Source organism: Anser brachyrhynchus (assembly GCF_964034855.1).
Source record: "Anser brachyrhynchus genome assembly, chromosome: 2".
Lineage (NCBI taxonomy): Eukaryota > Metazoa > Chordata > Aves > Anseriformes > Anatidae > Anser > Anser brachyrhynchus.
In genome coordinates this window covers 31,836,320-31,854,399 of record NC_137695.1, presented here as the reverse complement: position 1 = coordinate 31,854,399, position 18,080 = coordinate 31,836,320, and the positions used below count along the sequence as shown (strand labels likewise).

Below are 18,080 nucleotides of genomic sequence, written 5' to 3'. Positions count from 1 at the left end.
GCAAGAATGTCAGAACAAACGGTTTGGCACTCACCCATCACACACGCTGCAAGACCATTAGTCTCTATGACAACCTGATCTGAATAAACTTGCTAAGAAGTCTACTTTACAATAAAAAAAAATAAATCTGTCAAACTGTGGCATCTGCAAGAAACTGTCAGGAAAGAAAAAAGGAGAAGAATTAAAGTAAGAAGAGCTCCATTCTCACAGAGAGGGAGTAGCACTGTACTGGGTCTGGCTGGGATGGAGTTAACTTTCCCTGCAGCAGCCCATATTAGTGTTGTGCTCTGCATTTGTAGCTAAAACAGCACTGATCTCTCACCAGTATATGTGTATTGCTGAGCAGTGCTGGCACAGCACCATGACCTCCTCCAACCCCCCCGCCCCCAGAGCCAGTAGGCTGGGGGTGGGCAAGAGGTGGGGAGGGGACATCACCAGGGCAGCTGACCTAAACCGACCAAAGGGATATTCCATGCCACCTGATGTCACGCTGGGCAATAAAAGCTGGGAAAGAACTGCTCTGCTACAGCAGCTGGGAGAGAGGAGTGAGAAGCAGCCTTGCAGCCCCAAGGTCAGTGCAGCAGGAGGGCAGGAGGTGCTCCAGGCATGGAGCAGCAGTTCCCCTGCGGCTGAGAAAGCAGCTATGGTGGAGCTCAGCTGCCCAGCAGGGCAAAATCACCACAAACACCCAAAAACAAAAAAATCTTTCTGCCAAGATGGTTTGCACTTTCAAGTTTTTTAAAAACTAAACTTAAATTTGTTTTTTAAAGCTGTCAGAAATGTATAGAGATTTCTTTGCGGACCTGGTAATATACTAGGACAAAAATCCCCTCAGACTGTAGATACTGCTTAGATCCTGCTCAAGTCCTGCAGGACAAACAGAGAAAGAAGGGCTTTGTTTGACTTGTTGCCACACACTCCTTTGAACTAACAAAGCATAAAGTATTTCAGAGTTCAATTCAAACATATTTTTGCATATGCTGTTATCTAGAGAACATCCATTTCCTATTACATCACAGGTGAGCAGTTGGCATAGGGAGACTGTGCCACTGGAGAATGGTTTGAGAGTTCAAAATTAAGGTCTCCCTACAAAAGAGCTACAGTCCAACCCTGCCTGTAATAAATGCCCATAACGTGCTTAATAACTTAGTTCAACATGGTCAAGTCAATGCCAGGTCCAATGTCCATGCACAGTATGTGACAGTGGCTATAGACTTTTACCTTTATAAAAGAGTACCACTATCTTCTGAAAGGCTTTCATGAAGTGGATGTTGTCATAACAGTACTCCTGCACCTTCTGGAGAAGAATCAGCTCTGACTGGCCTTGAGTGCTGAAGACAGCAAGCAGAGGGGCATATTGCTGAAAGGAGGACACACAAAAAAAGCAAAATGCATATCAGTATAGTGAAAATAAACATAACTTCTTAATTGTATGCATCATGAATTTCATCCCTGAAAATGTTTCACTGAAACCTTAAATTTACTTGCCAATACATTTACCTAAATACATACAGTGCACGTATAAATATCAACGAGCATTTGTAAGATGTGCTGCATGCTGTGAACTAAATTTCAGTACTACTTTTAGATACTGAATTTTGTAAAATGAATTTATAAAGTCCACATCATTAAGTACTGGTGTTTGTACATTTCACAAGACAGCATACAGCACGTAGATTAAGGAATAACACTTTATTGATGATCATTATGTAAGATATCCAAGAATAAAGCACGTAAAAATACAAATCCCCAGTTTCCCAGGGGTTTCAGAAGTCTCAATTCAATTATTCCCGCTTAACTGTGTTCAAGTGTCATTATTTTTTCTTATCATCACCAAACTATCATGGAAACATTGCTGTTTACCAAAGCAAAGGTTGTCAAAACATGGCACTAAGTGCTAATGAGATCCTGATAAGACAACAGCTGTACGTTTCATCATCTTTTCCTGGAGTTTATTAATATAATAAAACATAAGAAAATATTTTTCACTTTATGCAATTTCTATTATTTCAGATCTTAAAATTAAAAATTACGTTAAAGGATCAAATCTGATTCACTCTTTCCTTAAAAAATGACAGTGTTTATATCCATCTCTCTTTCCAATTTCCTTTCTTAGCCTGTAATGAGTCCAGCTAAGGCTGCAATCTTAAATTTAAGATAATATTAAAAGCATTTTTCAGAGCTGAAGGAAGAAAGAACACCCATGATCTTCAGAACCCGGGCCATAAATATATGTTAACATTACTATTTAAATTGTCCTTGCATTGATCAGTTCAGCCTTTCTTTGTTTTCAATAACACCACTTAGCTTTTACCAGCTGGAGTTGCAGTGGCTTGACATAACGGTGTTAAACCTGTGTGACTAGGGCTCCCGACCGATGCAGTCAGGTAACTGAGCACCTTCAGCAGCAGTGATACCAATGTTCAAAAATACGCTTCAGGACATCTTTACAAGGGGCTAAATCCCTCAGGATCTTACTCAATGTGATCCACAGAAAAAAACAATGGAAACACATGAAAAAAAGAGCAAAATCTGAATTATTTTTCAAAAGATGTTCTAGAACGACCTTTATCAGCTATTAACTTAGAGAGCAAGAAATCATACAGTAACTAGTAAGATCAGCTAGCCAGGCAGCCAGTATAATTACTTTTGGAAGAAACTATCTTACAAACTAACTATGAAAAAAAGACTACAACACTGCTAAACACTAAGTTGAGTTTTTCCACTTCAGGAAGGTATACATACATTTTTCAGAAACAATTTACTTTTTACTCTGCAAAAATAGGGAGACTTTGGGTAGCAAGATTCATCCTTTTCTCCTCTTTGGCCCTGTAAATATCCAGCTGTTACCTAGTCAAGTTGTAGGGAGGCAGGGCAATATACACTGCAGTTTATGTCTATTTAGTAGTATCAGCAGAACCCAATCCCATCCACAGGTCTGTGATGTACGGCTGCCTCTCAGTGTTAAGTAATTTATAAAAAAAAAAAACCTTAACTTTTCAGTTTAGAAATAAGAGATCCTCATATCGCCAAGTTGCCCGACACATTCCTCTCGCTCATTAACTGGTACAGATTTACAATCGTAAGTTTCACAAGTGTCTAAATGACTGAGGAACCATAAAATTAGACTCCTCTCACTGCTGGCCAAGCAAAGCTGCATTATTTTCCATTTGCCTCAGGTTATGTTGCAACAGGTCAGCAGCTCTAGTGTCACAATGCTGACACCACAGCCTTGTCTGCAGTGAGAACTGTCTAGAGGATTCTCCCCATGCATGAGAAGGGGGCCAAACTGGAGGTGGCCTAGGGGTCAAGTCCTCGCGTAGCTGTGAGGTTACTGGAAGGCTGAGGAGTTTACCCTGTAAGATTCAGGGTTTAACAGCTTTCCACATCTCCTCCTCAGTTCGGGACTTACCGGTCCTGCTGTACAGATGGCACACATGACATCCACATGTTTACTGCACCTTGATATTTCTTTTCAGGGGTCCATTGCACACAGCTTACTAAAAGGAATCTAATGACTTCAACAGCCTGGTACCTACTTGTCAGTGCTATGAGAACTGTGAGTTATCTGTTGGTACAGCCATACAAGAGTAAATCATAGCACCTGGCATGTTCCACTTCGAGTAGGTATTTATATGCATACTGACTCACACCATCAGGGCAAAGCAACTCCATAATCGTTTCAGTGTCAACACATGGGAGGAACTGGGCTGTGTGTCACGCTAACACAATTTGATTTCTGGAGTTGGATCACACATTTGGTCAGCTTAGAGCCCAAAGAGGGAAATCCAAGACCAATGTGGAACAAATGCTGTTTATTTCTGAACAATGACAAGTAAAGAAGCAGCAGCTAGTAAAATCTATGCTTCTATTTCTAGCGCTTCTGTTAAACTCCTACCTGTAAGTATAAATAGTAAACACCCCATACAAACTTATCATCTGATTTTAGCCTTTGGACATAGTTATGAAGATGCATATCTTATGTAGGTAAGTTGCTTTACCTAATTTAGTGGTGTTACACACATAGCTGATGGCTTGGTAAGCGAGGCTTGTAGGACTAAGCATCCAGTCAACAGTATCTGTACAAAGCCAGATACGTTTCTCTTCCCACTGTTCAAATATTCCAAGAAGTATTTGTTAATTTGCCCTGCGGTACTAGATGATAAATCTCAATGGATACTCTGTTACAACTCAAATAAAGAGATGTGATCAATCACTACATCAAAAGAACAAGAAAAACAATGTCTCTCCTCCTTCTGGAAACTCCCTCATCTTTCTACTGTTTTTTTGGGTCGCTGTAGCTGCAGAAGACTTCAAGGCATTCAATTTTACCATCAAAGACTATACAAGATCCCGAGTGACTAAGTTTCTAGGATGACTGATGTTGCTCTTGGGAACCTGAATTCAGATGAAACGACAGTCATAGTAGGAGCTAAACTGATGTGGGAACTTCAAATATAGAAAGGCATCAATACAAAGAGGAAAGAAATTCTGATCAAGCTCAAGATCCATTTTATCACCAAAAAAAAAGTACTAATTGCTTTTGTCTTATGGTAAATTTTTGCAGTCCTTGCTGTGAGGGAGTATTTTTTTGCTCATGGTTTACCAGCTGAAAAGGATTAAGTTTACTGAAAAGCCTTTCTTTCCATGTCCTGAGTTCAAGTGTCTTGCACTGCGCAATCCTTCACGATTTGATTGAGGAATGCTAACCGTCACAAGGACTGATTATTCTGCATTGTGTTGTGTTTTTTTTTTTTTCTTCCTCCTGAGGTTGCAAGGGCTTTTGTACCAGTATGTAGCTGTGACACTGCAGCCTGTCATCACTTAAAAAAAATCACAGCCTGGCTTTCTATGGATTTAGTTCTCTTATCCCTAAGCAGAGCATCTGGGCTAGAAAGTGCACACTCACGACACAGTGCAAGGGCTCTCAAGTCAGCTCCTGTCTTATTAGCTGAGTAGCAGCTACCCAGCTCCCTCAGTTAACAACAGCATCAAACATTTCACAAGTTCAGAGCTCAGCAGTCCTGCCAGGATCTAACCAGCTCTGTGCAAAGCCAGCACAGGTGCTGCCTCACCATGCTCCCAAAACTTCTTTGCTCCTGGCAAAGACATTGCAAAGACAATTCCAGCAGGCTTACTAGTCAGGTCTAAAAAGACTCAAGCCTCAGCATTTGTTTAGCATTGTGCCCCAGGCAAGGAGCCTCTCAGCACGCTGAGAAAGCAGAATGCAAAGGCACTCACTCAAGCTACAACCACCTCAGCTTGCCCTGGTTTTCTGCACTGTATGCCTCAGGGGACAGTACAGCATTCAATAATCTGAACCTCATTTTAGCATTACTGTGAATGAAGGAGGAGCTTCTACATACAAGACACTGCAGTGCTTGGTATCACTGTTAGCCCTTAAGACTAAATCTCCTGGATTTAACAAGTAAGAACTTGGCAGCTCTAGAATATGTTGTTTCACAGCAAGCTCTTCCCCTCGTCACCCAGGTACACACCTTTAGATGTTTGAGGGCTTGCTCTGCAACCAGCTCTTCTTTCTTGTTCCATTCCACAGCATTCATTACACAGGTCCACAGGAGACCAATCACTGCTGGCTCTGGCAGCTCATTTCTTTTCATTTCCTCTTTTACATAAAGCACTACCTGGAGCATGAAATAAAATGCTGTGTTGAGCAACATTTCCAATCAGCCAGTAACAACTCCATCACCACAGTACAGAAACAACAAGAAACAAATTTAGAACAAGAATAAAAACAAAGCATTTACCATGTTTTTATTTAGCAACATTACTATTACTTGACTACAAGTTTTCTCCTTCCCATCCAAACCAACAGTTAATGCAGGTACATGAACTTCATTCTCATCAAGCCTAACTGAACATAAAAATGTAGTCAATTACACTTGTAAATCCATAAGGTGGTTTGTTGTTTTGGCCTTCTGAAGGCACAGAGTGAGTTGATCAATACATTAAAATAATTTAAAGAAAAACAGAGGAAATCTTTCAGGTGTCTGTATCTGCTCCTCTCTACTTATTCTTTATTTACGTCTTTGACTATGATTATATAAACCGAAGTTGTAAAACACTCTTTACCTCCTTAATTGGGCATTCCTGAGAGAGACGTTCTTGTAGCTCTTTTTGAAGTTCTTTACGAGTCCCCAGTGACTGCTGAACTCTAAGGAAATCTGAGAGCTCTTTTAAACCTGCTTCAGTAAAATACTTGGCAAAATGATCCACATTCTGCCTGTTGGCTGGAAACAGTTCCTAAAAAGACAGGAAAGCTCTCTGTTACGTAAATAACAAACAAGTGCTCTTGACAAAATGGAAGGAAAAAAATTGTTAAGACTGTTCAATGGGAATCACCTGTTGCTGCACCTGTTACTGCTTGTATTAACACTGGAAAAGTAAACACTTCATTCCTGTTGTTGTTTAGTTAGAGCAGAGGGAAGAAATGATGGTCAGTTGCGGAAAAAGCCTAACACCCTTTCTACACATACTAAGGGTACATATTAAGGGCACATACTTAGGAACAGCTGTGAGCTTAAGACTGTGCTCCAAACAGTTGAGCACCTTCCAAGTTCCGAGAGTCTTGTAGGGAAAGTGCAAGGGAACAGATGGTAAAGCCATTATACGCTAAGCACGTTTATCATGCCCTCCCAGTGCTTCCACGCGTTTACCTCAGCAGTACATACCTGGTACAGGCACCCTGGCCTAAATAGCACTACTCTGCTGAGCAATGGTTACCACTAATGCATCACTTAACAAAAATCACAACATCCACAATGTACACTGTTAACATGAACTCATGGAGGCGCTTCTAATTCAAAGAAACTGTCAATATATCGTTTGTCGAAGTCCAGCTACTTAAAAAATATATATTTCTTAAAAATTGCTATAGTGTATGCCATGTCTCAGCATGAGTTCAATGGTATTTGCTTACAATGCAACTCTGGTGGAATGGAGAGTACTTCCCCACCCTCCCCCAGAGAGGCTCCAGACCCTCAGTGTACTTGTTTACTGAAAAGCAGATTAAGAAGAAACTTTCCTCAACTCATCTCTGCTAAGCAACAGCATCTGACACTTGATAGTTCTTTAATATAGCAGCATAATGAGAGCCAACAGCTGAAAGCTTTAGTCACTGAAGTTCAAAATGGAAATAAGACACAGTTGGCTTTTTTCCCTTCTAATAAATGGTGTAATTAGCCCATTTCCCAGCTTTGTGGCAAATGATTTATGATTTGGACTCTTGAAATCAAATACAAACTGAAGAGATGAAGGGGTGTGGGAGGCTGCTTTGCTTTTGAAAGATTCTAGCTTAATCATAAATTATTGAAGTAGAAACAGGAAATACTGCTGAAATTCTCTAGGCAGTGCTACACAGGATGTAGCACATCTGATCAGATTATCGCAGCAATCTTTTTGAAGATTAAAAAAACTATTGATCTTCAGAAATAAACTGGCAGGGAAAGGCATATGACATTGTTCCATATTCATATATACTGAACACCTCAGGCCATTGCTACAAACCAAGAACACAGGTTTTGAGTCAAAAAGGCTGAAAGCTTTCTCTGCATTGCTATTACTCGTTCTGCTGTCATCACTGCAGGACCATTTATGTTACCCAGATGGCTACTGCTGTGGAGAATTAGCTTACTCTGCTGCCTCCATACTATTCAAACATTGTCGGTTTGGAAACCTATATGCTCACCTTTTGTGATTACACAAACTCTTTATACTTCAATTCTTATTTACAAAAGTGAAACATTAAAAATAAAAATAAAAACCTTCATGCACAGTTGCTAGTGGTGTGTTTTGTTAGAAAGAAACATTTAATTAATTCCCAACCGCCGTGTATACAGCCTTTCAGAAGGCATTTAACTACAGGAAAAATAGAGACAATGTTGAAACGTGTTATTTAGTGTTCCAGAACCTGTATCAATGCTACACAGCCATAACAATATTGCTGAGATTCAAAATATTTTAAAAATGCTAAGAGAGTCTGAGGGGGAGTTAACATGCTTAGAGCAAACTACCACCTGCATTTTATTTCCTTCTTTTCCTCAAGGAGAGATAAGGATTATTGAAAATATATTGTACTTACTAGCAATCTCTTATCAAGGTTGGCTTTTCTTAAAGCAGAGGTAACAGAATTGGCATCTTTCTCTGCCATCCATGCTTTAAAAAGTTTTACAGCAAAAGAGGCTGCAATCCCTGTTTGAGAAAATACACAAAACATGTTTCAGCAATTTTCAACATGAATTAGAGGTGGTTACAAGAATTTAATACGTAATGAAAATACATTTATGACAGCAGGACCAAACATGTGAAGCTGAAGTGCACTTTTTTCTTTAATGAGGTATTAATTTTCTGAAGTATGCTACGCTGTTTGAAAATCCTTTCATTCTCTTTTACCCATGTATATTTAACTGTTCAAAGATTTTGCTTACAGTTATTTTTCTTACCTCCCCAAGTTACAGACCAAATATAATGCAAAAGGAAAAATTATGTGTTAAATCAGCTAGGAAACTGATGCACAAAATAAAAGACAGTCAGGAATAAGAACTCGAAATAAAAAGTATACTCGAAGGGCTTTTTAAGTCCTGGATAGGGTTAAATAACTTCACAGCTTCAAGGTAACAACCGATTGTACCCCATCCTCCTAGAAGGTACTTTGAAGTTGGTAGACCCAGGCACAAATACTATTTTGAGGAGAAAAAAAATCCTTCCTCAAGGCAACTTATTATTTTTTACATTAAATCCAAAATAACTCTGTTTCCACTACCTGCAGGTTTCCAGCTCTGCTCCAGCTTCTTGGCTGCAAGGAGCTGAAAGTGAGCTGCAGTGTCTCAGAGCTGGAGACTCAGCTCTTCCCTGCTGAAGTGGTCCCTGTTATGTTTCTCCATACTACATTTATGTCAACATTTACAGTACTACTGAGGGTGGTGATAATATGTAACTGTGTACAGCCAGCCACTTCAAACAGTCCCAAAAGCCTAAGATCTACATGGTTCCATCTACATGGTTCCTTCTGATGGGAAGTAGCTTAGTCATTCCTAGCCACTTAATTGATACCCATTCCTTTTTATTTCTAGGATACATTGACTAAATGAGTCACCAAACAAAAATGGAAGCAATTATTCCCCAAGCAGCATCAACTTCATTAACATTCATTACAGATCTTGACTGTTATGACAGTTTCACCAACCTTATTTCAAGAGCTTAGTTGTGAGGCATGATCCTTTGAGAAGTACTATATGTAACTATGGATGCGTAATGCCATGAAAGAGACCTAAAAATACCACTTTGGGCTTGTTTTACATATTGTGCATCATGTTCCAAATGAAACCAGCACAATGCAGTGATCATATATGCTATGAGCTGACCAGTCAGGAATTGACCAAGCCTGTTCAACTAACAGGGGCCCTCAGAATAACGCACACCTGTAACTCTGAACCTGCAAACACCATTCAGCCTACTTGAAACGTGCATTGCAGAGCTGCGGCTGAACTTGATAAAGAAGTCAGAGGCTTTTATAGCTGGAAATCATTATTCACAGCCCACATGCTCTGTACAGTACTTATACAAAGCTGTGACAATATAACCCATTCATATCAGAGGGCAGGGTAATGCAAACAGAATTTCTCCACTGCAGCATCACTATAACCTCTCAGTAAGCAGTGCCTGGTAGCACACACGTCGGAATTTGGCTTGAAACTCGTCTTTTATTAGATGTCAGTAAGATCCACACTGCAGCTTGTTAAGTCACAGGCTTCTTCCTTATAAAAGCAAGTATGGAATAGCAAAAATGTCGACCAGCTGCAAAAAAAAAGCATGCCTGCAACGGAAAAGCACTCCTCCTCAGACCAGCAGAATAGTGACCAAGATCGAATGGAACTGTCTTTGTCACCAAGCACTGCTCCCATAACTATGTCCTAAATCCTTTTCTCAAGATTTATCTTAAAACAAGACAAGTTTTAAGCCAGTAACCAGTATCAGAGGGAGGCTGTTCCAAGGCTTCACCACCCTCATGTTTTAAAACTTCTAATTTACAGTCCAAATTCATCACTGGTCAGTTGCTGTACTCTGTTCCTGTCTGCCATGGTCTTTTCCTTCAAAATAGCTTGTCTTTTTCTTTTTTTTCCTCCCTATCAACCCTATTGGCAGACAGCAACTTCAGCCATTCACTTTAGTGATTATCCCCATTAGCTGTTCTTTGCATTAGTTTTTCAACACGAGTGACGATAAGGCTTCACCAGTACCATGAACAATTTTCTGTCTCTGCTAGAAATGTCAGACATCCCCAGATTACATTTTTTCCCATTTATATGTCACTCTAAAAGTAATGAGAACACTGAAAAGGGGTAATACTAAAATCAATAAGATATTTGCCCTCAAACTTGACAGATCATCTATCAGTACAAACTACCCTTACCTTTCTTTCAGCCAATCCTTTCTTTGCCCATGTTACAATTCCTGTTTTTATCCAACAGCTCCATCAGCTCAACTAATCATTTCATCATGTATATTACAAAAGTTTATCTTCACTTGCCTCCAGCAATTTTTTTTCCATAATTTAAGGAAAGGTATCAGATATATTCTTATATAATCTACCTGCTTTAAGCCTTGATCCTTTTTCTGTTTCATTTATATTTGCATCTTTAATCATTCTTCCATAAAACATCTTTTCCAGAACACTGACTGAACAACCTTTTCCTCAAATGGTGATATGGGTACATTTTGTCTGTATATACATGCGTGAGTGTGTATATACACACACACACAAATATACCAAGAAACAAAACTGTAAGTAAGATCCTGACAAAAGTTTAGAGCTCTCAGAAACATAAATTGATCATACGAATGAAATTTGTTCTAGCATTGCATTTTTACATAACAATTGCACTCTTGAAATGTTAAATTAAAAAAAAAAAAAGTTGGTTAGATAAATTTGAGTTTTCAGATGCCTCTTGTATTGCTGTAACTAAGAACAGAATTTGATTTAAAAACATTGCAGTCCATCACCCTAAGACAGGGATTATTACTTCTGTTTGAATTTTCTCCTACTTTAATTCTGATACTGAAAGTTGTGGGTGATGACAGAGCAAAACTGCAGCTGTGGCTTTTCTTTCTGCAGCATTTAGAAAACAAATGCATGCTGCAAACAATAATGTGCAGTTAGAATACTTTTTTTTTTTTTAATAAATCAAAGTTAGGACACATTTTAGCTAATACATAGCTTTAAAAAAAATATTTTATGAAAGCTGTGCAACACTAACAATGCATTTGTTATTATTCCAGGTCGTCAGTAACTGGCAGAGAAAGATATTGTCGGGCAAACACCTGGAAAAATAACATTCCAAGGTAGATGGCTATAAATTACTAATAAAAGCCCTCCAAAAAAAACCCAAGACCGCCTCCCCCCTCCCCCCCCCCAACAAACAAAAAACCAAAACCCTTGTCACAAAAAGGCATTAATGCCTCAAAAGTGGAAGAACTGTTACCCATCATACGGTAAATATGAGCCTATGGGAGAAGCACATCAAATACTCATCATTACTCGTATGAAGGCAAGATTGATGGCTTGAATTATTTTGTTCCCTTCTGCAATACCCACTTGCTCTGTATATGCTATGTCCCAATTCACATTTAATTAGGCAAGATATTGGCAACACTTGCCAAAACATTACTAGGCATATCTCAGAAAAAGATGTTACACTTCATACTTGTATAGTATCACAAGAATCCAGACATAATACATTTTTGCTGTATAATATCCAAAAAAACTAAGTGGTTTAATTTTTCTGTTGTCGTTTTTTATTTTGTTGGTATTCTGCTAACTATTGACTGCCTTCTTGTTATATTTCAGAAAGTACATTGCCCTTTGTCGTCTGTATATGCTTCTGCTTTAAAATCCTGCTTTCTGTTTAACAGTTTTTACAGGCTTCCAGCATACAAAATATGTTGCAGTAAAATACACCTATTAAAGCTAATGTAAGAAAAAAGGTCATATAGAAAGTTACCTTCTTTGACTATATTGTCAGTGAAGAGGCTTGTTAAAATGGTAGCAGGAAGAGTCCCATTGGCTAACAGGATCCCAGAGAGCATCGCCAACTTCGTCTGCTCTGTTTCAGAGAAGGCTTTAAGGAACAGCAGGAGCTGCAGGACAGACAAGAAAAGACAGGTACATATGAGCCATAGGCAGTGATAACAGAGATGAAGAATTAAACTATCCATTAATATTAATTTCTCAACAGCTCCTGCTGTAATTAGTAGCACTCATATCAAAATCTGTCCTGAAACATGGCAGTGCCATTTCAGTGATCACTTACAATTTCACTTTCCATAGGGATACATGCATGTGGAATACTGCCTTACTCAGACAGACAAGGTCTGTCATCTTCTTCAAAAAAAGTATATAAGTGATAAAAAAAAAAAATGCTCGTTAAAGGCATAACACCCACAGAAATTAACGGGAGCTGTTCAGGAACACAGACTTGCTGATTGCAACAGGCTGACAGGAGCCTGCCCATTCACATCGCCAAATTGTGGACTAAGCCCCACACAACTGCCATTCCTTTTCTAGCTAGCAAAAAACATTATTCATACAAACAATAATAGGATGAGAAAGTTCCCCGTTTTCCTTTTGAGGAAGGAAACACAGCGCAATTATTCCAGATTTTCTATTGGCTAAAGTTACAATTCTCAAGTTCAGACCTTCTTGGTGGAGCTGACAAAGAAAAGACAGGACCACCAGTTGCTCGAAGACCTGGCCATTCCCACTCCTAGTTACAACAGCTTGAGGAAAAAATACAAATTTCACTAGATCTTAAGTGCTAAAAGGTAAATAAGCAGATCTTCTAAAGTGTAATTTTAAGTTTTATGTCTATTTTAAATTTCTTCATTTCATACATTAGAAGGAATGACTTGGAAAGTATATTGAAGCATTACAGCTCTTTTCCTTTTTAGCAAGAAAAATGTTATGCAAAATAACTTTTTCTCAAAAGCATTAGAATTAACGATGTTTTCTTAATGTGTTGTTAGCAATCACAATATGGGTGATGGGAAAGAGGAAGCTAGACAGCAAAGGACAGGGGAAAGGGGAAAAAAAAAAAAAAAGACTGCAGGCATGAATTTCTGGACTTAAAGAGGAAGTTTCGTTTCCATTTCCAGCTACCAGCACTTGATTCAAGTGCCTCCTGTGGTCATCACCTTTATTTCCTTCCCCAAATGAGCACCAGATGCAATCAAAGCAGAGCAGCTCATTCTAATGGAAAATTTGCACCCAGTTTCCAGATAAAGTGTATTTCATAATTAGCAATACCTACACATACAAAGGGATAGGACACCAGATACGTCCCTGTACTTGTTTGTTCCCATGGACAGTGAGAGCTCTTCTCAAAGATATCCAAGAATCTTACCAATAACTGTAAATATTTCTAAGTGTAACAACATTTAAAAAAAATCCAGATAACAAATTAAGTTATTAAAAGGCATGCAAAGTTTTATGAATACCTCTGATCTGTACCCGCAAACAAAACCAGAAAAAAGCTCTTTTCATTCATACGGTAGCACTTACATAACATCAGCTTTAAATTACAGCTTACACAAGCCTGAATGATTCAGCCACAGACATATCATTTGGCTTTTTAGTGGGCTCCAGACAAATGATTGCAATATGCAGTTTTAGCTCAAAAGAAAAAATATCAAACTATAAAATCTCAAGGTGTCATTTTATTTCAACAAACTGTGACTCAACTAAAAAATGGATGAAAATTTGGGATGCAGATGAATGCATTTATTATTTCTAAATGCATAGACGAGAGACAAATGTTAGGCTGTATTTCCAAATGTAGCAACTGGCATATACAATGGAGCAGGTAAAATAACTCCAGTGCCACCTTTAATGTAAAGACAAAAGTCATTTTTACAGAATTTCAATATAAACCTAATGTAAAGCCTGATTGGAAGCTTAGGGATTTTAAGTTTTCCTTACACAAGCTTTAATCAACAATATTGTACCAAAAGGAAGTCTGTATGAGAAAAAACTTTGAATTAGACCTTATGCTCTTTACTGTAAGTACTGAGACCAAGATTGCTAATAAAGATGAAACAGCTTTTCATTTTTGTGTAGCCTACTTAATGCTCATTCCTTCTGCACCCAGACAAGCAACAGATACGGATTTTGAGTAGAAAGTGGTCATGTTGACTACTTGAATGCCATAGACCAAGTCTTGACTTATTTCTAAGGCCTAACCTGCACTGGGTTTTGTCAGTAATGAGCAGACCATGAACAGAGTTGAGTTGTACCCATTTATGTCAGATTGCAGTCATGAAAGCAACAGCACCAGTAAATCCAGCTGTAAAGTGAGAGTTATGCAACCCAAGGTGCAAAAGGACCCTAAGAGAAGAATCCAAACATTTATCAACTCTAGTTTTGAGAAATCTGTAATTGTTCAAATGTTTTGGAAGGTCTGAAATCATGCACCTATGAAGTTCACAGCCTCCTCCTCTTCCCCTTTTGCTGAAACATGCTTCTTGCAAGTCTCTTTCAATGAATTTGAACTATGATGTTCTTGAGCTGTACCCATGGCCGTATCTTTTGAGCAGGAACTAGCTATATGTCCCTCTATATGTCTATATGTCCCTCGCTGCTTAAAGTACTGCTGGTGCAAATAGCATAATTTGTTTTATGATTTGCAAAAAGCATCTCTAACAAACTAGTACATGCCATTTTCTGCTGTTAGGATATTATTCTATACTTTCAAGTCATTTAGGAGGAGACTGGGTGATGGGAAGAATCAAAACCTTTAATTAACCCCCCTTAGAAACCATCAAAAAGAACAGAATGTTCAGTTCAGTGCTGTTGTTTCTGATTTTTATTGCTGATTGCTTTAAGAGCTCTTCTTTTACCATCACTATTACAAACCTCTGCAGGGAAGTCACAAAATGTCCAAGTTATTTCAGAACAGTATGAAAACACCCACAAAAAGTTCCAAGCTGATTCTTCCCTGCTGTTAGACAAGCACTGGTATTACTGCTTTTGTTACAAATACAGACTGATTCTAGGCATAAAATGCACAACTCTGGCCCACAATTTTATATTTCTAGCATAGTTATAAGAACTCCCACCTATTCTAGTGGGAGTTTAGAATGCCTAATAAGCACAAGACCAGACCTAATGTTCTGTTCCGTGCTATTTTCGTCTTCTACGAAAAAGTCTTTCAGTCACAAGTTCTAGGTATATAATACATACACAAGTAAAGACATGCATGTAAAAAATAAAATAAAACAGTGTTTCTACTCTTCTATTACCATCTGGAGATCTTAATAGTGAAAATTAAGGAATTCTATCCACGCAGGGAGCAAGGTGTCTTTTTATATCTTCACTATCTGAAGTAGCCTGTTGCTTTTGTATTTGATAATCTGTTGCGACTGTAGGCAGCACTGAATTGTCACCGTTTTGAATTGTCATATTTGGTCTCAAAATATTATTCAGACATTTAGGATACAGACAGCTAGTAACACTGCATACTTAATCGACTGACCTAAGCAGAAATACTTACATAAGATGAACACAAATTTGGAACTGAGAGTTTTACGTAAGTTATTGCAAAACATTGTCACAGGTCTATACAGGAACACTGGGCAGTACTCATATGAATTTAAGCTGACCATATTAAAAATCACCAGGTGAGAAATGCACTTAAACATCTTCGCCTTCTGTTGAAACTGCTTGCACAAGATAATTAAGATGTAGAAATTCAGATGTACAGTTTACTTATGCCATTGGAAGAAAGAATAATTCACAATTTTGAGGGATAAGAATTAAGAAAAAATAGTTTAAAGCTAGAAGCTTTTCAGCAAAAGGGAAGGGTGCTGGGAAATAACAACATCCTAAAGATAAAATTATGAACTAGAAGACATAAAGCAAATACTTGTACGAATACTGCCATCTAAGACAAACTCTCTTGAAAAAGAAGTCCCACTGACACCATCTGCTTCATTACAATGAAACTGCTGGTATTGCCTTGTGTTGTTTTGCTTTGTTTTTTGAAAGCGTGACTTCTGTGAGAAGAGCTGGTTTTCCCTCCAAGTACTTTAACTGCCTAATGAAACTGCCAAAAAAAAAAAAAAAAAAGAGTGAAACATTTAGGAGTCACTCTTTTCTAACTGCTGCCAAACTGTAGTAACCTTTGAACTACTGACTCCTGCAGAAACATCATCTAGAAATATTAATGCATCTATCATGTGACTCTTCTTTACAGGCTGCTACTCTCATACACATTACTACCCACATTGATTAAAGCATTAAGTAAGTAAAAATCCAGTAGCGTTGTCAGAAGTCAGACACCTGAAGTATGGGTTCACAAAAACAGAGGACGAGCAGAAGGCAACACAGAGAGTCCTCAAGTGTTTAAGGCAATGACAGTGCACATGCAAAACATAAGCCCAAATCTGGGCAACAACCTTCCCAGTTTTTAATTCTGCAATACGGGGTATTAAAGGACTCTTCCCTACTGCCTCCACAGCACTGGCAAATAAACTGTGTATACTGACAAAGAGAATGCATCTGGCACCCATGCTTAAAGTCCAGGTCCTCAGGAGCCACACCAAGACTTACACAAGAGCACAGAGCTAAGGGTGGCAATGGAAGGGCGGGTGGAAAAATTAATTCCAACCTATGACCAGTGTGCAAACCTACTCCTGCAATTTGTCACACAAGATGTGTGTGATTGGATGCTGAAAACCATGCAAAAAGTATGTACATAAAGTTGAAATTTGTGATCTGCAAGCTGAACAAGCTCACTATGAGCCCCATGGTGCCGTAGCCAGGATGCTCCCAACAGCTTTAAACAAGATTTCAGGACTCCAGCCAAACTGTACCTCAAATTACTGCTTTGTCTCAAGCTAGCAAATGGTTAATCTTCAGATTAAAGGCATTTGTTCCTCAGCTGAAGAGTCGAATTATTATATACTGACCATGGTCTTATCCAGTCACTACTGTGAAAAGTGAATTCTTAAAAACTTAAAGGATTCAAAAGCAAGTTACAAGAGAGAGAGGAGGCGGTTTGGATTGACATGGCATTTGCTTAATATGCTGAACACTCTCTGAAACTTGAATGCTATGAGTCAGCGTTTCTCATGTCAATGATTATAGTAATTAAGAGCAAGAACATTAGATTTGTGTGGGGAGAGAGGTAAATTTAGGTCTTTAGAATGATGTATTGAGCAATCAGAATCAGTTAATAGGCATGCTGGCCACAAGTGCAAAAATAATTTCCAATGTGAACAAGAATGTACAAAAATAAGTGCCAAATTAATTTAGCCACAGGAGGTGGTGGTGAGGCATCACACTCCAGACTTATCCTCACTTGACCCCCGCAGCAGTCGTTCTAATGCTCAGATGACATGAAAATACATTTTTCCTTTTAACGCGTATGACGTTTAGTCACAGGACAGGTTCTGCCAATACCCGCAGGCCTGTTAACTTACAGCACAGCACAGAGTTTATCATTTATTCAGGCCATTTAGAAAAGAAAAAGGTGTTTACATCTGCTACCAGGAGCTCAAAAACTCACATATTTCTTCCAGAAATTTATCAGGAGACAGGAGAGACATCGGTAGAACTCAATACCACAAAACAGTATCCACATCTATTGGAATCTAACAGGCAAATCCTGAAATCTCCATCAGTGTGGTGATGACTTTTCTTGCACATATCTGTGGCCTCAAATACTAAAACTTGTGGTTAGGACTCATTCGGCAACACAGGAGCAATTTACTACTCATAAATCAAGTGCTGTTTTGCACAGCACATTTGCATTTATTCTATGTCGAAAAAAAAAACACCACAAAATATATTAAAAAAAACACACAAAAAACTGTTCTATTAGCAGGACAGTAAACTTTTCTCTAAGAACTATAACCCAAATCACACAGAAATCCTGTACAGAAAAAGCCTAGAATAAGAAGGTGAGTTTGGTCAAAGCAACCAAAGGAAGCATTAATTCAGAACTACTCAAGACCAAGTGCTGCCAGCAACATTCCCACGGAGCTAAAGTTGCACACTAAAGCTGCCA

At 38.6% G+C, this 18,080-nt stretch overlaps 1 protein-coding gene across 4 annotated transcripts in view; it reads right to left on the bottom strand.

Annotated features, from left to right (window-relative positions):
* The window catches only part of BZW2 (basic leucine zipper and W2 domains 2), a 57,928-nt gene that overhangs the window by 8,044 nt on the left and 31,804 nt on the right, over window positions 1-18,080 (bottom strand). For all 4 annotated transcript variants that reach the window (XM_080580433.1, XM_080580432.1, XM_080580434.1 and 1 more), the window contains exons 6-10: window positions 12,021-12,156; window positions 8,102-8,211; window positions 6,094-6,264; window positions 5,499-5,645; window positions 1,222-1,360 (exon numbers count right to left, since the gene is read on the bottom strand). In XM_080580433.1, coding sequence (XP_080436559.1) covers window positions 1,222-1,360; window positions 5,499-5,645; window positions 6,094-6,264; window positions 8,102-8,211; window positions 12,021-12,156 — 703 coding nt within the window. The remainder of the gene's footprint in view (window positions 1-1,221; window positions 1,361-5,498; window positions 5,646-6,093; window positions 6,265-8,101; window positions 8,212-12,020; window positions 12,157-18,080) is intronic.